Source organism: Cucurbita maxima, unplaced genomic scaffold, assembly GCF_002738345.1.
Source record: "Cucurbita maxima cultivar Rimu unplaced genomic scaffold, Cmax_1.0 Cma_Scf00017, whole genome shotgun sequence".
In the NCBI taxonomy this organism is placed as follows: domain Eukaryota; kingdom Viridiplantae; phylum Streptophyta; class Magnoliopsida; order Cucurbitales; family Cucurbitaceae; genus Cucurbita; species Cucurbita maxima.
The window spans coordinates 1,916,743-1,935,481 of record NW_019272033.1 but is presented as its reverse complement, the minus strand read 5'-3'; the positions used below and the strand labels follow the sequence as shown (position 1 = coordinate 1,935,481).

Sequence of the window (18,739 nt, the reverse complement as noted above, 5' to 3'; positions counted from 1 at the left end):
CACTGAGTGCATGAATGAACGGATACCTCATCCGAGTGAGAATAATCTAGCTACCATACTTGATGACAGTGAGTGCTATACATATATATATATATGCTTTAGGGAGAGTTGGATTCTTAATTTGAAAACCACCAACCTCATTTCTCTATTAGGAAAATTAAAGAGATTGATTATGATTTTTGGAGGATTGAGTCAACGAGTTTGACCGGAAGTAGACATGTGTGGTGCCACGTGGAGATAAAAAATAAGTTAGATGGTAATGACATGGGTATCCCACATGGAATGCTATTGTCCACGTTGGCTAATAAAAGGGGCCCACCATCCTCCCATTTAAATAAAATTAAATTAAAGAAACTCCAGTGCATTAAAAGATTAAACACCTCGGTACTTGGAACAAAAGGTTGACAAGGCAAGGCAAGACCAATTCATTTTTGATACGTTGACTTTGACAAATATATTTTCAAACCTCTATATATAAAAAAAGAAATCAATAATATATATAAATTTGAAAAAGAGAATAAAAAAAAGATTTGAAGAAAAAAGGGAAGGGACCAAACATTGTAAAACGGAAAGCTTGTGGCGGTGAATAAGAGACGTTTGGTTCGAGTTCGCCAATAATTACTTTGAAATAATTACCGAACATTATAATTCCTTGTGTTAAAGTAATGAACGAAACTATGCAAAAACGATCATGGGTTTGTTTACTTTGATCCATTATGTATCGATATTAGCGTTATGGTTTTAAACGTGTATGGTAGAGAGAAGTTTTCACATACTATAAAGAACGTTTTGTTTTCCTCTCCAACTATTGTGGAACCTCACGATTCACAGGGACGTTGATTTCTACACTGTTTTGTTCTCCTCTTCTCATAGATAAAAAAACGAGTTGAAGCTCTGATAATCACCTGACAACTAAATGTAATAGAATGAAACAATTCTTCATAAGCGTTCGGGTGTGTCGCAAGATAGCTCGAAGATTTACGAAAGAAGCAACTCAACAAAAAGACAGTGAGTTGACATTTGAAAGAGGGGGTGGAGAGAGGAAGTAAATTAGGGAAATGGACACGTCAGAAAATAAATAAATAAATAAATAAACTTCTTAAAAAAGTGAAATATTTGGCGTAATTTTCAACCTTTTCAAATCTTGCGTAGCTGGGGGGAGTGTAGTATAGTATAGTATAGGGCACACACATCAATTCTGTAGGACTAAAGGCCTAGACTGTCGTGATTTTATGTCCTTTTTCCACCACCGTAGGATCATCATAACTCAATCAATCTCATCTAATCATACGGCTAGTATCAGCCTCATCATCATATACTCTTTTCTACCTTACCATACATTATTATATTTTATATAACCTAAATTAACTACAAAATTAAATAAAATACTACATTCGTTTATAAATAATTCTATTTTTCCAAAATTAAAATATAACTCATCATAATTAATAGACGAAAATTAGAATTTAGACCGATGCATAATAAAAGAAACAAATTATTATTTTTTTATAAGAATTTATTTTAACGAGGTATATATATATATATTAATAAAAATTGATTAATGGTCGAGTAAATTATTATATACTAAAATTAAAAAAGGGTTAAATTTTATAGAATTGGGTGAAAAACATGAGCTCACAAAGAGCATGGAGAATAAGAGGGCTTGTCCGATCCGGAGTTAACGTTGAGGGTCGGTCGTTGACCGTTCTTCACTTTCCTTTTTCTTAAAGGAAAAAAAGGAGAAAAAAAAAGGTTAATTTGGTAATTTCATACCCGAAATTCACCTTTTCCAATGAATATTTATTATATATATACATATCCCCATAGATGCAAGGGCCTAAGGTCGGGAGGGAGACGAGCTGCCTGTATTTCTCAGAGAAAAACAGAGATCTTTTTGGGCCTATTGGTAACTAGAAGAGACCCAATATTCAAATCTAATAAATACCCATTCTAAACGCCAATCAACAAGAACAAACCCATTAACCTTTTCCCTTTCTTCTTCTTCTTCTTCTTCCTCTGATCCGATCCCCATGCCATGCTCTGTTTTTTTCTCTGTTTTTCAGATCTATCCTCTGTTCCTTCGTTAAACTGACTCCATTTTCATCGACCCTTTTCTTCTCTTTCTCTTCCCCCAAATGGGTACTGGTTGGAGGAAGGCCTTCTGTACTACTGTTTCTCGAGATTCAGATTCTAATTCAGAGAAACAGAGGAGTTCCGGCACCGCTAATCCCAGTCCTAGAAGCTGTGTCCGATTGGGTTTCTTCAGCAACCCTTCTACTCCTCGACTGCAGTCTAATCAGCCACTGACTAGCCCTGGCCTTCGCTGTCGGACAACTCACGACGCTGTTGAGAAGTCCACCACGCTCCAATGCAAGACCTCTTCTTCCTCTGCTTCTACTCCCAAATCTGCTAAATCTCAACGAGGGATTTTGGGTTCAAATCCGTCTTCTCCTCGTTCCCCTCTTAAACTCTCGCTTTTCAAGAACAGTTTCAAGTTTAGAGTAAGATTTCTGGGGTTTTCTCTGTTTTTTTTTAGGGAATTTACGAATTTGACTTATGGGGTTTTTGTGTTCTGTTCTGTTTTCTCGAAACAGAGTAGCTGTGGAATCTGTTTGAGTAGCGTGAAGACGGGACATGGGACGGCGATTTACACGGCGGAGTGTGGCCATGCGTTTCATTTTCCTTGTATAGCCGCTCATGTCAGAAACCACGCCTCTCTTGTTTGTCCAGTCTGCAACACCACATGGAAAGACGTTCCTCTGCTCGCCGCCCATAAAAATCTGGGCCCACTGACCCAACATGATTCTAAACCCAAGATTCAGGATAAACCCATGATTGAATCTTCCCCCACAGCCTTTAAATCCAAGCCATTGGAATTCAGGTCCTACGATGACGACGAGCCCCTTTTGTCCCCCACCACCGGCGGCCGGATTATCCCCATCCCTGAAGCAGATGAGAACCAAGAAGATGTTGAGGAATTTCAAGGCTTCTTTGTTAACCCAAAGCCGCCTTCGAGTTCCGTCAAATCTTTAAATCAGAGGACCAATGTTCAGGTCCGACTCCTCCCTGAAACGGCGCTGATTTCATCCGGACATACCCACGAGACTTACGCGGTGGCTCTGAAAGTAAAAGCGCCACCACCGCATCCGGCCAGAAACAGAGCCAACGCGAATTTATTAGACCCATCCCGACGTGCGCCGATCGATTTAGTGGCGGTGCTAGACGTAAGTGGAAGCATGACGGGGCCCAAATTGATGATGCTGAAACGAGCCATGCGATTGGTCATTTCGTCGTTGGGCTCGTCGGACCGACTCGCCGTCGTCGCTTTCTCCGCCACCCCCAAAAGGGTGTTGCCGTTGAGGAGAATGTCGGCTCAAGGCCAACGTGCAGCTCTGCACGTGATCGACGCGCTGGTCTGCAGCCAAGGATCCAGCGTGGGGGAGGCTTTGAGAAAGGCCACAAAAGTACTCGAGGACCGGCGAGAGAAAAACCCGGTTGCCAGTATCATGCTTCTATCCGACGGCCAAGACGAGCGGATCCATTCTAATCAACGGCATTTGAGGAAGCACGAGTCATCCACCCGGTTCGCCCATATAGAAATCCCGGTTCACGCATCCGGATTTGGAAAGAGCGGCGGATACTGTCAAGAACCGGCGGAGGACGCCTTTGCAAAATGCGTTAGCGGGTTATTAAGCGTGGTGGTTCAAGATCTCCGTATTCAGCTGGGCTTCCAGACCGGCTCCTCTCCCGTCGTGATCTCCGCCATATATTCCTGTACAGGACGGCCTACGGTCTGCAGCTTGGGTTCGGTCCGGCTCGGCGATTTATACGCCGAGGAGGAAAGGGAATTACTCGTAGAATTGAAGATTCCGACATCGGCGGCTGGGACCCACCACGTGATGACTATGCAGTGTCTCTACAAGGACCCATCCACACAAGAAGTAGTGTATAGCCGAGAACAAGACATCCTCATCGCACGCCCAATAGCCGTCGGATCATCCGCTCCGAAGTTCGAACGGCTGAGAAACACGTTCATAACAACCCGCGCTGTTGCAGAATCCAGGAGATTAATCGAATACGAAGATCATACAAGCGCGCATCATTTACTGGCGTCGGCGCGTGCATTACTAATCCAATCAGGATCAACCAGTGCTGACGTGTCCGTGCGTGAGCTGGAAGTAGAGCTGGCAGAGCTCCAATGGCGAAGGCAGCAACAATTTGAATTACATCAGCAGCAGCAGCAGCAGCATATAATGACGACAACGCCAGTTAGGAGAGGTGGCGGCGACAAGGAAGGTCCGACGATGGTGGACGAAAACGGAGAGCCGTTGACGCCGACGTCGGCGTGGAGAGCTGCGGAGAAGCTGGCGAGAGTGGCGATTATGAAAAAATCGCTGAGAAGTAGAGTCGGCGATTTGCACGGATTCGAAAACGCCAGGTTCTAGAAGCTGTGGCGAGGACTGATTTCGAAAAAGGGTAAAAAACAGTACAGTAGAGAGAAGGATTTGTGGGGGCAAAGTGGGGTTTTCACATCATCATGGATTGTGTTCTGGGTTTCATGAATTCCATGCTTACACTCAGCTTTGTGTAGGTTTCATGTAGAGAAAGATGGGCCTTTTTGTTTTTCTTTTTATTCTTCTTTATTCAACCAAAAGTTCCACCTTTTCTTCTTTTTTATTTTATATATATATATTACTACTAATGATTCAATGATGGGGGCATTGGTAATATCAAATTTGGTCGGTTTTGAATTTGATGGCCGAGATTGGTGGGGATGGAATCCTACGTTGGTTGGAGAGATGAACGGAATATTTTTTTATAAGAGTGTGAGAAGATCGTACAAGGGAAAAGCCCTGAACAAGACAATATTTGCTATAATGGTGAGCTTGAGCTGTTACAAATGATATTAGAGCTAATTATTGAGTTGTGTGTCAGCGAGAATGCCAGACCCCAAAGGTGGGTGTAAGTGGGGTGCTAGCGAGGACGCTAGATTTTGAAGGTAAGGTATATTGTGAGATCCCACAAAGTCATTTCTAGCTGTGAGCTTGGACTCTTGCAACTTGTGGAGTGTTTTCTAACACTAGTTAGTAAGATGAAAAACACCCATTTAATTTATTACTAACAACAAAATACGTCTTTGCTATTGTACTGACTCATGTTTTGAAAGACTCGAATTATCTACCGTCATTACAAACGTGGAGTATGTGAAAAATAGACAATAATTTATAGCTTTTAAAACGTGACAGCATTTAAAGAAATTTAGCTAAACATAACTATAATTGACATGTATCACTAAAAAAACAAAAACAAAAATAGTGACATGAATTGTTTTCACGATCATTGACATATATTTTTTTAACGTTGTCATTGTAATATTAATTTAGGTAATTATCGATTAAATACTTGTCTAGAAACTATATTATTAATTAATTATATATTTTTAATTGATGTCGGCTGGTTTAGGTTTTTGCTAGAAATTTAAACGTGACAATGTTACATGTTTATGCAAATGATTGAGAATTAATTTTAAATATCTTTTGCTTTATTTTTAAAAAATATATATTTTCGTTATTAGAAGGTGGAAAATAGTTATTAGAATTCAATAATTATGAAAACATATTATTCTCAATACATGTGGGACAATAAATGCAATTATATACCAATTTTCATTTTAAAAATATATTTTGAATAATTTTTATATTTTATTAATAAATTAAGTGAGTATTTACACATCACTTGTATTGATTTGAAGCTATAACTGCTTCACTCAAATACCTAATTAAGAGTGAGTTGAGACGCGATAATAATCGCGTAACTTAATTGTAATATTGTTCCTTTGATTTGTACGTTTCCTTTCTTGACATATAAGACCGTACAATGTATCGGAATAGTTGGAAAGAAGTAAGGGAAAGCCTTGACCTAGTTAATACTCAACTCGGTAGGCCACATCCTTTTCTAATGGTCGGCCTTACTCCTCGACTTGGGCTGATTGAGTAAGGCCATTCTCGTTACCTCATGGGTGACTTGATTGGGCTTCGGCTTGTCTCGGCTGCCTGTATAACAACGCAAGCCCACTGCTAGCAGATACTGTCCGCTTTTGGTCCGTTACATATCGTCGTAAACCTCACAATTTTAAAACACGTTTACTATGGAGAGGGTCTAGCCCTACTCCAACTAGTGTCCCACACCATCCGGTGACGGGCTCTCTCCTACCATTTGTAACAGGTAACAGCTCAAGCCTACCGTTAGTAAATATTGTCTATTTTGGTTCATTATGTATCGCTGTCAGCCGGACAATACTGACTTTGGTATCTGACTCTGATACCATTGGAAATGGTCCAAGCCCATTGCTAGCAAATATTGTCCGCTTTGGCCCGGTACGTACGTATTGTCGCCAACCTTACGGTTTTTAAATGGTCTACTAAGGAGAAGCTTTCACACTCATTTCTATCGTCATCAACCTTACAGTTTTAAAATGGAAAGATTTTCACACCCTTATAAGAAAAACTCCATTTCTCTCTCAGCCAACGTGGGATCTTACAATCCACCTCCCTTGAGGCATAGCGTTCTCGCTGGAACACCGCTCAATGTCTAGCTCTAATACCATTGTAATGGCCCAAACCCACCACTAACAAATATTGTCTGCTTGATCCGCTACGTATCACCAACGTATCTGTTAAGGAGAGGTTCTACACCCTTATACAAATGATTCATTCTCATATCCAACCGAGGTTAGATCTCACAGATCGGCTATAGCTAGTTCGCCCCCCGAGAAAAAAAAAAATCCCATCTCCATTATATTGAACACTCTAACTAGAACATGATTATACCCATTTTTGCTACAAATCGGGTGGTTAAAATAAGATAATAGTAAAATATAACAGAACTTTTGCACAAGAAAAGCTTCAGCTTCACATGAGCATTGAAACTCAAACAGTTTTAAATTCACTAAATTACACTGATCTTGATCTGTCCATGTGATTCACTGAAACCATTGCAATCCCAATACCATTCAGAGTAAATTAATATCCATACTGACTGAAGAGATATCACAGAATGACAGAAGAATCAAGGATTATCTCTATATATTGAAGAAAATCAGTATCTTAATTACAAAACTTAACAACATTTCAGATACAGATGTGAATAATAATGCACAAGGAACAAGCCAACACAACGGAGGTATTAATCCAGAGTACTTACGAATTCGAATTCGAGATCACGACGAACCGAGCTGACTGAGGAGTTTTCCCCTTATTTTCAACACTGAAACTAAATGAGAGTTTCATATTACTTCTGGTTTTGTTCAACTTTAGCTCTGATCTTCTGTTCCAACACTGCTATCTCTGTCTCGAGGCTGAACATTCTATTTAACGCGTGCATATTCTCCAACGTCTCGCTTAATGTCCTGCTGTCGCTACCGTCGCATCTCAAATGCTGCATTGGACCATGAAGCAGCTTGTTAACTATACCACGACTAAGATCGTCCACGGCTCGTCGAGTTTTCTTTGGGATGTCATCACCCATCTTTGAAAGACATTTTTCGAGTTCAGCCATTCTGATTCTTTCTGCATATGCTCTCAGTTTCTTGATTGTTGGAACAGTCTCCAATGAATCCCTCCATGCTTCAAATTGTTTGGATTCTTCAGTGATAATTGATTGTGCTTCCATAGCTTTTCGAAGCCTATCCTCCTTATTTGCAGCAACTACCTCCTTAAGGTCGTCAACATTGTAAACTCGTACATTTTCTAGATCATTGATGCATGCTCCGACGTTTCGAGGAACGGAGATATCGAGGAAAAGCCTTAGGTCCCCAACATCATGCCCAACAGGGGGGAGATTCTTAACCTCCTCCTTTGTAAACAAAAGGCTTTCAGAAGCTGTGCTGGTGAATATCACATCTGCTTCAGCTGCACAACTAAGCATTTCGGTGAGCGGCTTGTAGATGATCTCAACATCCTTGATTTCCTCACGGATGGCTGTGACTCGCTCTTCCGATCGATTCACCACGACCATCTTTGTGCAGCCTTTAGCTACCAAATGTTTAATAACAAGCTTTCCCATCTTACCAGCTCCAATCACCAGCATTCTTGCAGTGGCATGTGAGGGTTCAGGAAGCTTCATTAAGGCCAATTCTACAGCAGCTGAACTCACAGAAACAGCTCCAGCAGCAATATTAGTCTCCGTCCTCACCCGCTTACCCACCGTGATGGCGTGCTTGAAAAGGCCACTAATGTTCCTTCCAAATCCTGCAACACCCTGCCCAACCTTGACAACTTGTTTAACCTGAGCAAGGATTTGGCCTTCTCCTAGGACAAGGGAGTCAAGGCCAGCTGAAACTTCGAAAATATGTTGCGTGGCATCGTTGTTATACAACAAGAACCGGTGCTGGCAAATTTCCGAAACCGGGATTCCACTTGTCTGAAAACAACCAGCAATTCATACAATTTCATTCTAACACATAACATCAAAATTGAAAACATATTCTTTCAGATGATACAATCCTTTTCTAAACTTTCAATAAACAACTATCTAGCATTGAAATTTTGACATAATGAAGACTCATCCAAATATTCATTATCTCTAAGCAGATGGCTACTAAGAGTTGAATCTATGACACATTTGGAAACATAAAAGCGGTGGAGATGCTTGAAAAGAAGAGAAAACAAAAGCATACGAGCATATTCTAACATGAACAAGGAGTTTTGAACAATTATGAATGTTAATATCAATGAAAACAACAACAGGACAGTTCATTTTCAGCTCCCGAAACTTAAAAGAAAACGAAGAGAAAAGAAGGAACCTTAGACATCCATTCAGTCACTTCTTTCACTCCACGATGCTGAGATAGAGCAACAACATATATCTCCATTCTGTTGCAGGTGCTAAGAACAGCTGCTTCTTCTATGTGGTTTAAGCCACAGAGCTCTCCAATGGCGCGAGGCCACTCTGCCTCAGGAATAGCCAGTTTTTCTCGCATTTCAACAGGTGTTGTATGAATACTAAGCCCAATCACAACAATGCTGCTTCTCTCCTTTGTATATCCTAATTTCCATACAGAGCAAACCCAAAATTTCAGTGAACTCTTCCAATCATATAGCATTTTCTAAAATTCTCAATCAGATACCCAAAAGCTAATCATGCAAGTTAAACATTGATGAATTGGGAATGTCGAAATTAGGATTCTAGAGCCGATTCAAGCAATAAAGTAGCAAAAAGGGGAAATACATACTGTCAGCAGCAGAGGTTTTGAGCTGTTCAAGCGCGGAGAGATTGGAAGATTTCGCCCGATCAATTTCATCATTCTGAACCAAAACATCCGATGAAGCAACCTCGCACCTCAAAGACGAAAACTCACTTCTCTGAAATGGGATTCTCCTGCTCCGAATGGATTTGCAGAAAAGGGGAAGGTGAGAAAAAGAGGAAGTCGCCGCCGATTTCAATAAAAGGGCTTCCAATTTGGTACCGGAAAAACTGGTTGAAACAGCCATGGAAAGGAAGCCCTAAACCCAATACGGCGAAGCGGAAGGAGAGGAGAGGAGTGGAAACCAAAAATGGTGGAGGTCGTCAAATGGGAAGAAGAAGTGGTGGAAGGTGGTTTGTGCAAGAAAATAAGAGTTGGTGGGTAGAAAAACAAAAATTAGGAATTGGGAATTGAGAAATTTGGATCAAATCAGAGAGAGAAAAAGAAAGGATTTGAAATTGAGATTGGGAAATTGAAGGATTTGCGATATCTCTGCGCTGTGATTGGCCGGTTGAACACACGCCTTTATCCACACTCATTTGCAGCCTCTATCTTCTCCCCCTCGGTATCACCCTCATAGCCTAGGGTTTTCTTTATAAATAAAATTATTATAATTAAGATTTCCAATTTATTACTTAGTCCAACGTACACCGTTCTTAACCCGGGTATGTTGTATCTAGCTGCATGTCTATTTCAATGCACAATCGTGATAACGAGTCTCAAAACACTGCAATTGTGATACTCGTTCGCTTATTTAACAGAGTAAAAGTGAAATTTTTCAATATCTACCGAAACCCTTTTGTTTTAATGGCAAATTTTGGAACTATCTTCTCCTTTCAATTTTTGTTGGAATTCCTATAAAAAAAAATCTCGTGTTCCTCGACGTGTCTGGGTGGCCAATGGTTAGACACACAACCATCGGTATCTAATATAAAAAAAAAAAAAAAAAAGTATTCACGTGGTTTCCTTTCTTACATAAAAATTATTATTATTTAATAAATTTTGTACGAAAATTACATTTAAACCAAGTGATTAAACTTATATAGTATATACACGAAAATTTTATTTTAACAAATAAATGAAATTTATGAATATATTATTATTATTATTATTATTATTATTATTATGAATATTTGATTTTGTAGTAAAGATAAGATATCAAAGAGATGGGAGTTTCCATATATGTGATAGGGATTGAATCATAGGATTTCATGGTCTGTGTTTGCCACAAGTTTCTCACAAACTCTTACGTGGACCCGACTGTGTCACTCACCTTTTACCTCAATTATTATATATTTAATTATATTATAAAATTTCTTTTGGAGGATCAAATCGTGAAGAATTTGTCGTGCATAAAACAGATCTGAATTACAGTCAGTTTAAAGACGGAATATACACAAAAATTATAAAGGAAGAGAATGAATATGCTTTTCTTAAGCCTAAAGTAGGGAACATTTAAACATAGACACGTGTATATAATAAAGAACATTATGATTATTGATGAACGTTGAAGATTTCCTTAAAAAGAAAAACTTTGGCTTAAAAAATCCTCATTTGGGTCCTCAATTTAGCAAAAATTGAGGTGGATTCCAAGTTATAGTTGTTGTTGTCCGATCCCATTTTCTTGTTTCATGACATTCACGTTTCTGGTTCTTTCAATTTTTAATATAAACATGTCCTGTTTTTCATTTTTTTTTAATGTTTTTTAAATTTGGTAGAAATTTAGGAAACTACCATGTATTTTTCAAAAGTATTACCATTGTCCAAATATCTTCAAAATAATAATAATAATAAAAAATTATATAAAACAATAAAATTTTAATGACTATCCATTTTCAGAAAAATAAAGTTGACTTTATCCCAATTCTTCCTCGGATGTCTTAATATCATATAAGAATGGTGAAGAAAAGTTGAATCTCCCATCTTAAAAGGAGAACAGTTCAAGTGGAAGAAGCTGAGTTTGCTAATATGGTATAATCGACGATAGCTTCAAAAATGGAAACAATGGTATCGTATAGTTGAGGGAGACTGCTTTTCGAGAATAATTCTATCTTCGAAATTGAGTTTATTTTTCATAAAATACAAAGAAATTAGAGGACGACAGACGGTGTGTCTTATTTGAAGGGAATATGCTTTTTCGAAAGCAGTAGGTATGATTATCGGGCTCTCTCCTCGTTTCGCCCGTTGGTCCATTAAGTAGGATAGCTATTTTCGAGCTTCGCTTGCCCATGTTGGATGATGAGAGTCCCACATCGGCTAATTTAGAGAATGATCATGGGTTTATAAGTGAGGAATACTAACTCCATTGGTATGAGGCCTTTTGGAGAAGCCCAAACCAAAGCCATGAGAGCTTATACTCAATGGATAATATCATACTATTGTAGAGAGTCGTGTTCATCTAACCGCCCATTCTACCCCTACCCTAACTTGCATGGTATACCATCAAAGATGGTCGTGGGCTTTGCAAAAAGAACTGGGCCAATTCAAAATGGTGAGATGGGATGGGCTGGGCCCAAAACCCAAATGAAAACCAAACTGGGCCTTTACTATGGGCCTTTTTCTAAATTCGAATTTCAAAACAATACTACAAATATTGAATATTAATTTTATTTTTTATTTTTATTTATTTTTTAAATTAAAAAGAAGACAAAATTTTTGGAATTCCAATTTTTTTAAATGAATTTTGATTGCTTATGAAGTACAAATTTGTAATTTTGCATCAAATAAGAATATAAATACGTAATGACAATTGCAGGAATTTTTAAAAAATAAAACTGCAATATATATATATATATATATATATAACTCGCCTAACCCAATAAAAAAATTTGTAGACTTTTCAAGAAAAGAATAATTTAATTTAATTTAATTTAATTTAATTTAATTTTGTTGCTTTGGGGCCCAATTTTTCCAATTCCACCAACAATGAAAGTGACAGAAACCTACAGGCCCAAACCCAATAAAAACCTTTTTATTTATTATTTTCTAAAAAAAAAACTATTTATTTTAAAAAGGAACTAAATAAATAACCTTTTAAATTCCTTTTAGATTCAAATTAATCGTCGTATTTAATTATTTAAAGATATATATAATTGACATTTAAATGATATTATTATTATTATTATTATTCTTTCTATTTTTTTTTTTTTTGTGTAAAAAATAATTAATGAATAGAACAATTTTGGGTAAAAAGGGAGGAAATTGGTCAAAACCTAATGGATTGGTATGGATATGACAATGGGAGGAAGCATGCTTCCGTATTGCTTTTTGCCAATGACCAAGTCCTCATTCGTTCCAAATTGATACACATACCTAGTTGTTTTAAACTCAAATGTCATATGGTTCTTAATTTTTTTCTTCTCGAGTCATTTTTATTGGATAATTTGTTGTTCATAATGATTGCGTATTTGAAGTCGTAGTAAAACTTAGACCAACGACTTTCAAACTTCTTTCTTCCTTATGACATGTCTGGTAGACGTGAGTTGCTTTTTCGATTTACAATTTTCGAATGTTTGACAATGATTCATCACGATTATAAGTTACAGTAGTAGATGTTCGTCACTATCAATTATCACATGTTAGCATCATCATCATCGTTAACTTCGTGCTGACATTGATAATTCAATATTCCACAAAAGTTACTTTGAAGTTTGACCATAGAAAGAGAGCACCATCTTTCTCAAATGCCTCTATTGGAAGATCTCATTGGTTGGGTTGAGTATAAATGTGGAATCCAATCCAATTTATTATAGTGGAACCTTTTTAGTTTTCCTCTCATATATTATAATCTCTATCTTCACTTCAAGGCAAAGATACAAAGTTAATCCTAAGGGTTGCCCTAGTTTTGATGCCTTTCAAATTACATTACAAAATAAAACATACCCTTCTTTCCGTTCGATAATATATACTACTGTAATACTAGAAATTTTTCTGATCGTTTTACGAGAAATGTATAGTAATATCTCGAAGGAATGCAAAAGTGATAGCTGATAAGTGGCATGACTCGTTCTTATCCAAATTAACTTTGATTGACTTTCGTGTCAATGGGTGTGTGTGGGAGAGTGAGTGGTGAATGAAAGACCAAAAAAAAGACAAAACACTAGGTGTTTTTTTTTTTTTTTTTTAATGAAGTGGGGTATGTTCCAAACAACAAAATAATTGACATAAGTGAGTTTTTTTGAATAAAAAAAGACATTCCTTTGTGTGGGTCGGTTTGAAATTGATATTATTAAGAGAAAAAGAATAGAAAAGAAAGAAAAGCAATGATCTTTGGTTGTAGTAAGATGTAAGAAGACAAGAAGATGGCTTAATTTGTCAAAAACCCTCCATACCCTAAGGCCTTCCTCATATGCCCTACAAATGGCCACTTTTGTTCCCTAAAAATGGCCTCCCACTTGACCACCCTTTAACACAAAACCCACTGCCACAAACAAGCCTGTCGGAGAGCCCTAAAAGGGCAAAGACCCAATAATATATATGAAAAAGAAACATCTTTTGTTCTAGGGCATGCAAAGTAATGCTCCAATTCAGAAACCCTTTTGTAAAGGCATTGCATTACGGGTTCTGATGGATGATGTCCTTTCTAAATTGGCATCTTTGAATTCTACGTGATGTTTCTTCTTCATATTGTGTATTGTATGAAGGATTTTGTAGAGATTATATGAGTTTGTGGGGTGTCGCTATGCATGGAGGAGAATATTGTAAAGATGAACAATAATAGAGACCAATGAAGGCATCGTGGTGTGGGGTCTTTGTTTGTGTTTGTATGAACTCAAAAAAGGGGTCAAACCAAAAACATGAACCCTAAATCAAGGGAAGAAAGTTAAAGCATCTTGTAACTTCAAAGGAATCGAGCTATGTATTGGACTTTTGTTATTGTTTTGTTTCGTTTCGTTCTGTAATTATGGGTTATGTTCATGAACTTTAAAATTTGTTTCGGTTTGGTCTATGATTGAATCTTGAAAAAAAGAAGCTTAGACATGTGTGTCACTGTTTGGTTCTTCAAATCACTCAATTTAATATTATCTATAATCTACATTTGAGACACGTGAATTCTATATCTTAGGTTAAGATTGGAAGATTACTTTCAAGGGTTTAAGAGATTGGTCGGCGTCTAAGATGTACGTGTTTGTCTGAAGTTCAAATTTACAAAGTTAATTGGTATGAGTTTTTTTCTTTTAAGTGTGTAATGTTACGGTCATGCTTGTTCAATAAGTGCTATCTTTGCGAGTCTCGAAAGAGTGCAATTGTGACACATAGTGTCACAATCTCACTAAGAGAAAGTAGATTGTGACTCTCAAACATGGTCGAATGGGCGCCTATTGAGGGTCACCCTTCGCCCCTTCTCAGTCTAAGTGAGGTTGTGACACACTCTCCCACTTAATTTAGTCATCATCTTCGATACACTACAAGGGACACAATCGTTATCGTCATTGTGACACACAACACAAACATTTAGAAAGTTAGTTTGTCTGAATTTTTTTTTTTTTTTTTGAAGTGTGCAATGTCACGGTTATACTTGTCTAATAAATACTACCTTTATGAGGCTTAAAAGAGTACGATCGTGACATACAGCATTACAATTGAATATGAATATAGATGGGACTAGGGTTTCTTTTTTGAAAAAAAAAAAATAATTATATTAAAGAAAAGAAAAAGGTGGGCCAGAGCACTAAAGATTCCATTATTACCACCAATGGCAACGGCTGAATGGGACGGTCGGATTTGGTCGCCTTTGTCTGATATTTTGTTTCTTAAAGAATGTTTCTTTTCCGGCAAAAATTACTCTTTTTTAGCTACAATTTCCAACCTTAACACGTGTCCTCTTCCCATTGGCCACTTATCTTTCCTTTTAAAAAATGTCGTGCTCCGTTGCCACGTCGGATTAATGTTCCCAATTTCCATCCTAAACTATGATATTCCATTTTGATTGGACCTCATTCAATTTATATCATTATTTTTATGGGATTTTTTTATAATAAAATTAAAAGAGACTAAAATAGGAATAAATTAAATATAAAATAATTATATGCATCTGATTCCTTTGATTAAAATTCTTAATTTTAATTAAATGGTCCTAATTAAAAGAATTAAAGTTAGGAAAGGGTCCCATTAAGTTCTTACTAAATCAATATATTCTAATACACATTTAGGGAAGATTCCTCTTGGGAACTACACCCTATATCCATCCATACTTTATAATATATACTTTTTATATATATAAAAAACTTTATAATATACACTTGGGGAAATTTCCCATATTTTGAATTAAGGTATTCCAATTACAAAAAGGAGATTCTCTAACCTCAAATTTAATTTCCCACATATAAAAGTGCAGTATGGAATATATAATTTATTCCGAGCATAAAATGATTGTATAGAAAACATACGCATGAATGATTTCGAGTCGGGTGAAAGGACAAATTGTTCGAGAGAATCAATCTTTTCCCATGTAACATCCTAGACTCTGCGCATGACCCGAATCGTTCTCCCTACTCGAACCCATGCTCTCGACCTCGACTGACCAACCGCTCGCGCCACGTGGCAGCACATGAGCGTGCATCCTTCTTCTTCAGGTGTGTGTGAGACGCATTTTACAACTTTGAGAGAAAGCTTGAAAGGAAAAGCTTAAAGAGAACCATATATAGTAACGATGGGCTTGAGTTGTTATATCTCATTTCTACCGTGTTGTATCAATTCGAAACAGTGATACTCTCGTAATAATGAAGATAGCTATGTTCAGGAATAGAGTAGGATCGGAGATAAAAAAAAAAGAAAAAAGAAAAGGACCCTTGGAGAGGGCAGGTGTACCTTAAGAAAAAGGGTAAAGATTTGATATTGAAGGCATGATATAGGGTTGAAGATATGAAGAAAGAAACATTTAGTACAGTACTTATTTGGGGAGAGGGGAAGGTGTCCTTTATCCTGCCCACTTTGAGGGGTACCCCTCCACTTAACTTATCCAAAACTGAGAGATATCAGTACCAAATGTACGGCACATTGACCCTAAAGTCCTCAATTTATTATTATTAGGTTAAAGACAATAACTTCCAAGCCCTCTAGGGTAAATTCCAAGTACAATTTAGTTTGTACGAGATCCTTCTTTTTTCTTTTTTTAAAGTATTTCCACAAATAATGCTCGTTCGTCTATTTGATCGAGTCAACTGGACCTCGACATTTCACGTGTGACCGTCAGGTGATGACAAATTTGTCGTGGAGTTCAGGTGATGGAACAAGGTACGGGTACATCTCTTCTTTCTTGAAATGTCTCAGCTACCATGTTGGTCAACATGTCTCGAACTTCCACACCAATCATTTGTGCTTGGATGCCAGTGCTACATGACCTAAATAATTGGTATATTTCGTCGAACTATTTGAATCTTTTACGGTACGTTTGTTGAACTTATTATCTTGAGAATTACTCGAACAATCTACTTTTTCTCTTTCAAAGATAAATTTGTTCTTCGTATGATAATGGTATTTTTAAATATCAAAAAGATCATATTTATTAGACTAACATATTTACGATTTAATCTGAGAATCTATCATGTGTCATGCACGTTCGAAAGTTACCGTATACTCTTCCATCTGATGGAGGAGTTTCAATCAAAACGGGTAGACAACTGCCCCAGCCGCAGTTGACGTTCACTTGCTTCGTTTGCCGTCCGTTAAAATGATCACACCATCCTTCGGCTGTAAACGCGAGTATCCATTTTTCTTAAGTGAAGTCTCTGGGATGAGCGCGTCACTCGCCACCTCTTTCAACAATTTCCCTTCCTTTTACCATTTTCAAACCAAAGCGAGGTTGATTTTCTTATAAAGATTTGACCTTCACTATTTTGCTTATATCATTGAGAAAACTCATCCGTTATTAATAAGAAATATAGGTATGGTGAGATTTTACGTCGATTGGGGAGAAGAATGAATAGCAAGAGTATAAAACCTCCCTAGCAGACACATTTTATAAACTTTGAAGGATAAGCCGAAAGGGAAAGCTTAAAGAGAACAACATGTGATAGTGGTGGACTTGGGTTATTACAAATGGTATCAGAGCCAGATACTGGACGATATGTCAGCGACGAGGCTGAGCCCTGAAAAAGAGTGGACACGAGGCAGTGTGTCAGCGAGGACGCTAGGCCCTGAAGAGGAGTGGATTAGGAGATCCCACATTAGTTGGGAGAATAATGAAACGTTTTTTTATAGAGTGTGGAAACGTCCCCTTATTTTAAAAACTTCGAGGGAAGGCCCGAAAATACAAATATTCTCGAAATACAAAGGTTAAAAAGAATGATATTTGAAGGAAGGAAGGAGGAAGAGGAATGAAGATAGGGTTAGTGGTGGGTATTGTGTGGAGGTGAAAAGAGAGGGCTCAGAATCAGAGCCACACCTACACACACTGCTCATAGTTCTTGTCATCAAACAACTTCACATCCCCACATATAATAATTGATATTAGCTTCATTTTGTTTCTTCACAAACAACCAGGCCCCCCCTCCCCCCACCCATCTCCTTCTTCTTCTTCTTCATCAATAATAATATACCCTTTCTCTTTCTTCTTTTTGCATGAGAGATGAACCCTCCATGCATGAGAGCTTAAACGAGCAAAAACTTGAGCGAATACAAATTAACCAAACCCTAAAACTACAAATCTACTCATATATTCGTTGAGGATGGTTAGGAGATGAGTCCCACATTGGTTAATTAGGGAGTTGATCATAGATTTATTTATAAGTAAGGAATACATCTCTATTGGTTAGGAAACTAAAAACAAAGCCACGAGAGCTTATGTTTAAAGTGGACAATATCATACTGAGTATCTATCTTTTTGAAATTTGAATAGAAAAAAAAAAGAGAGAGAGAAAAGCAATGCCTTTTTTGGGATTGTACAAGTTCTTACCTGATATGGAAAGAAACCCATAACAAAAGTTTGGCCAAAGCCACACATACATACATTAGATTCCTTTCGATACAAAGCCTCTCAAACAACCGACAACCTACCACTCTCTCCCTTTCCTTTCTCCTTTTTTTTAACATACTTAATACTATATTATGGACATTACATACCAAAATAACCTAATGCTTCCCATAATAATGACCCAACTTATAATATATATATATATTACACACAAGACAGAGAGAGAGAGTCTCTATATTCACTTTGGTTCGTAAAATTTTAACATCAAAAAGTTTTACTAGATTTTCTATGCTCAAGTTGGACGTTTTTTTGTGCAAATAGAGTTTGGTTGCTCGGGTTGAGTGATAGTGTACATTATACAAGAATCTACCTTCATTTTTCTCATAATTCTTAAACAATATAATTTGTCAAAAACATGAACCTGGGATTTAAATTTTTTTTTTTTTTTAATATGCTACTTATGATTGTTATTTAAATAATGTGAAGATAGGAAAGATTAAAATGAATGAAATTAGAAGGATAATTGATCCTAAATTGAAATACATAAGAAATTAGGAATTTATTAAAAGTATAGAACGAAA

General features: G+C 37.3%; 2 protein-coding genes across 2 annotated transcripts; one reads left to right on the top strand and one right to left on the bottom strand.

The window, feature by feature from the left end:
- The first annotated feature begins 1,812 nt into the window (after positions 1–1,812).
- On the top strand, positions 1,813–4,666 carry LOC111492103. The gene is made up of 2 exons (XM_023141301.1): positions 1,813–2,501; positions 2,595–4,666. The coding sequence occupies exons 1-2, from the start codon at positions 2,136–2,138 to the stop codon at positions 4,443–4,445; spliced, it is 2,217 nt and encodes a 738-aa protein (XP_022997069.1). The 5' UTR covers positions 1,813–2,135; the 3' UTR covers positions 4,446–4,666.
- Positions 4,667–7,057: 2,391 nt separating this feature from the next.
- LOC111492117 (glutamyl-tRNA reductase 1, chloroplastic) lies at positions 7,058–9,511 on the bottom strand. Its single transcript, XM_023141334.1, has 3 exons — positions 9,233–9,511; positions 8,804–9,045; positions 7,058–8,421 (listed from the first exon to the last, which is right to left on the bottom strand). The coding sequence occupies exons 1-3, from the start codon at positions 9,489–9,491 to the stop codon at positions 7,291–7,293; spliced, it is 1,632 nt and encodes a 543-aa protein (XP_022997102.1). The 5' UTR covers positions 9,492–9,511; the 3' UTR covers positions 7,058–7,290.
- Between the last annotated feature and the right edge of the window lie 9,228 nt (positions 9,512–18,739).

Bases quoted from the DNA above. Each gene is read 5' to 3' on its own strand.
- LOC111492103 (XM_023141301.1), top strand. From the start codon at position 2,136: ATGGGTACTGGTTGGAGGAAGGCCTTCTGTACTACTGTTTCTCGAGAT. The intron at 2,502-2,594 runs GTAAGATTTCTG...TTCTCGAAACAG, and splicing joins AGAACAGTTTCAAGTTTAGA to AGTAGCTGTGGAATCTGTTT.
- LOC111492117 (XM_023141334.1), bottom strand. From the start codon at position 9,491: ATGGCTGTTTCAACCAGTTTTTCCGGTACCAAATTGGAAGCCCTTTTA. The intron at 9,046-9,232 runs GTATGTATTTCC...TATGGAAATTAG, and splicing joins CAAAACCTCTGCTGCTGACA to GATATACAAAGGAGAGAAGC. The intron at 8,422-8,803 runs GTTCCTTCTTTT...GGTTGTTTTCAG, and splicing joins TGACTGAATGGATGTCTAAG to ACAAGTGGAATCCCGGTTTC.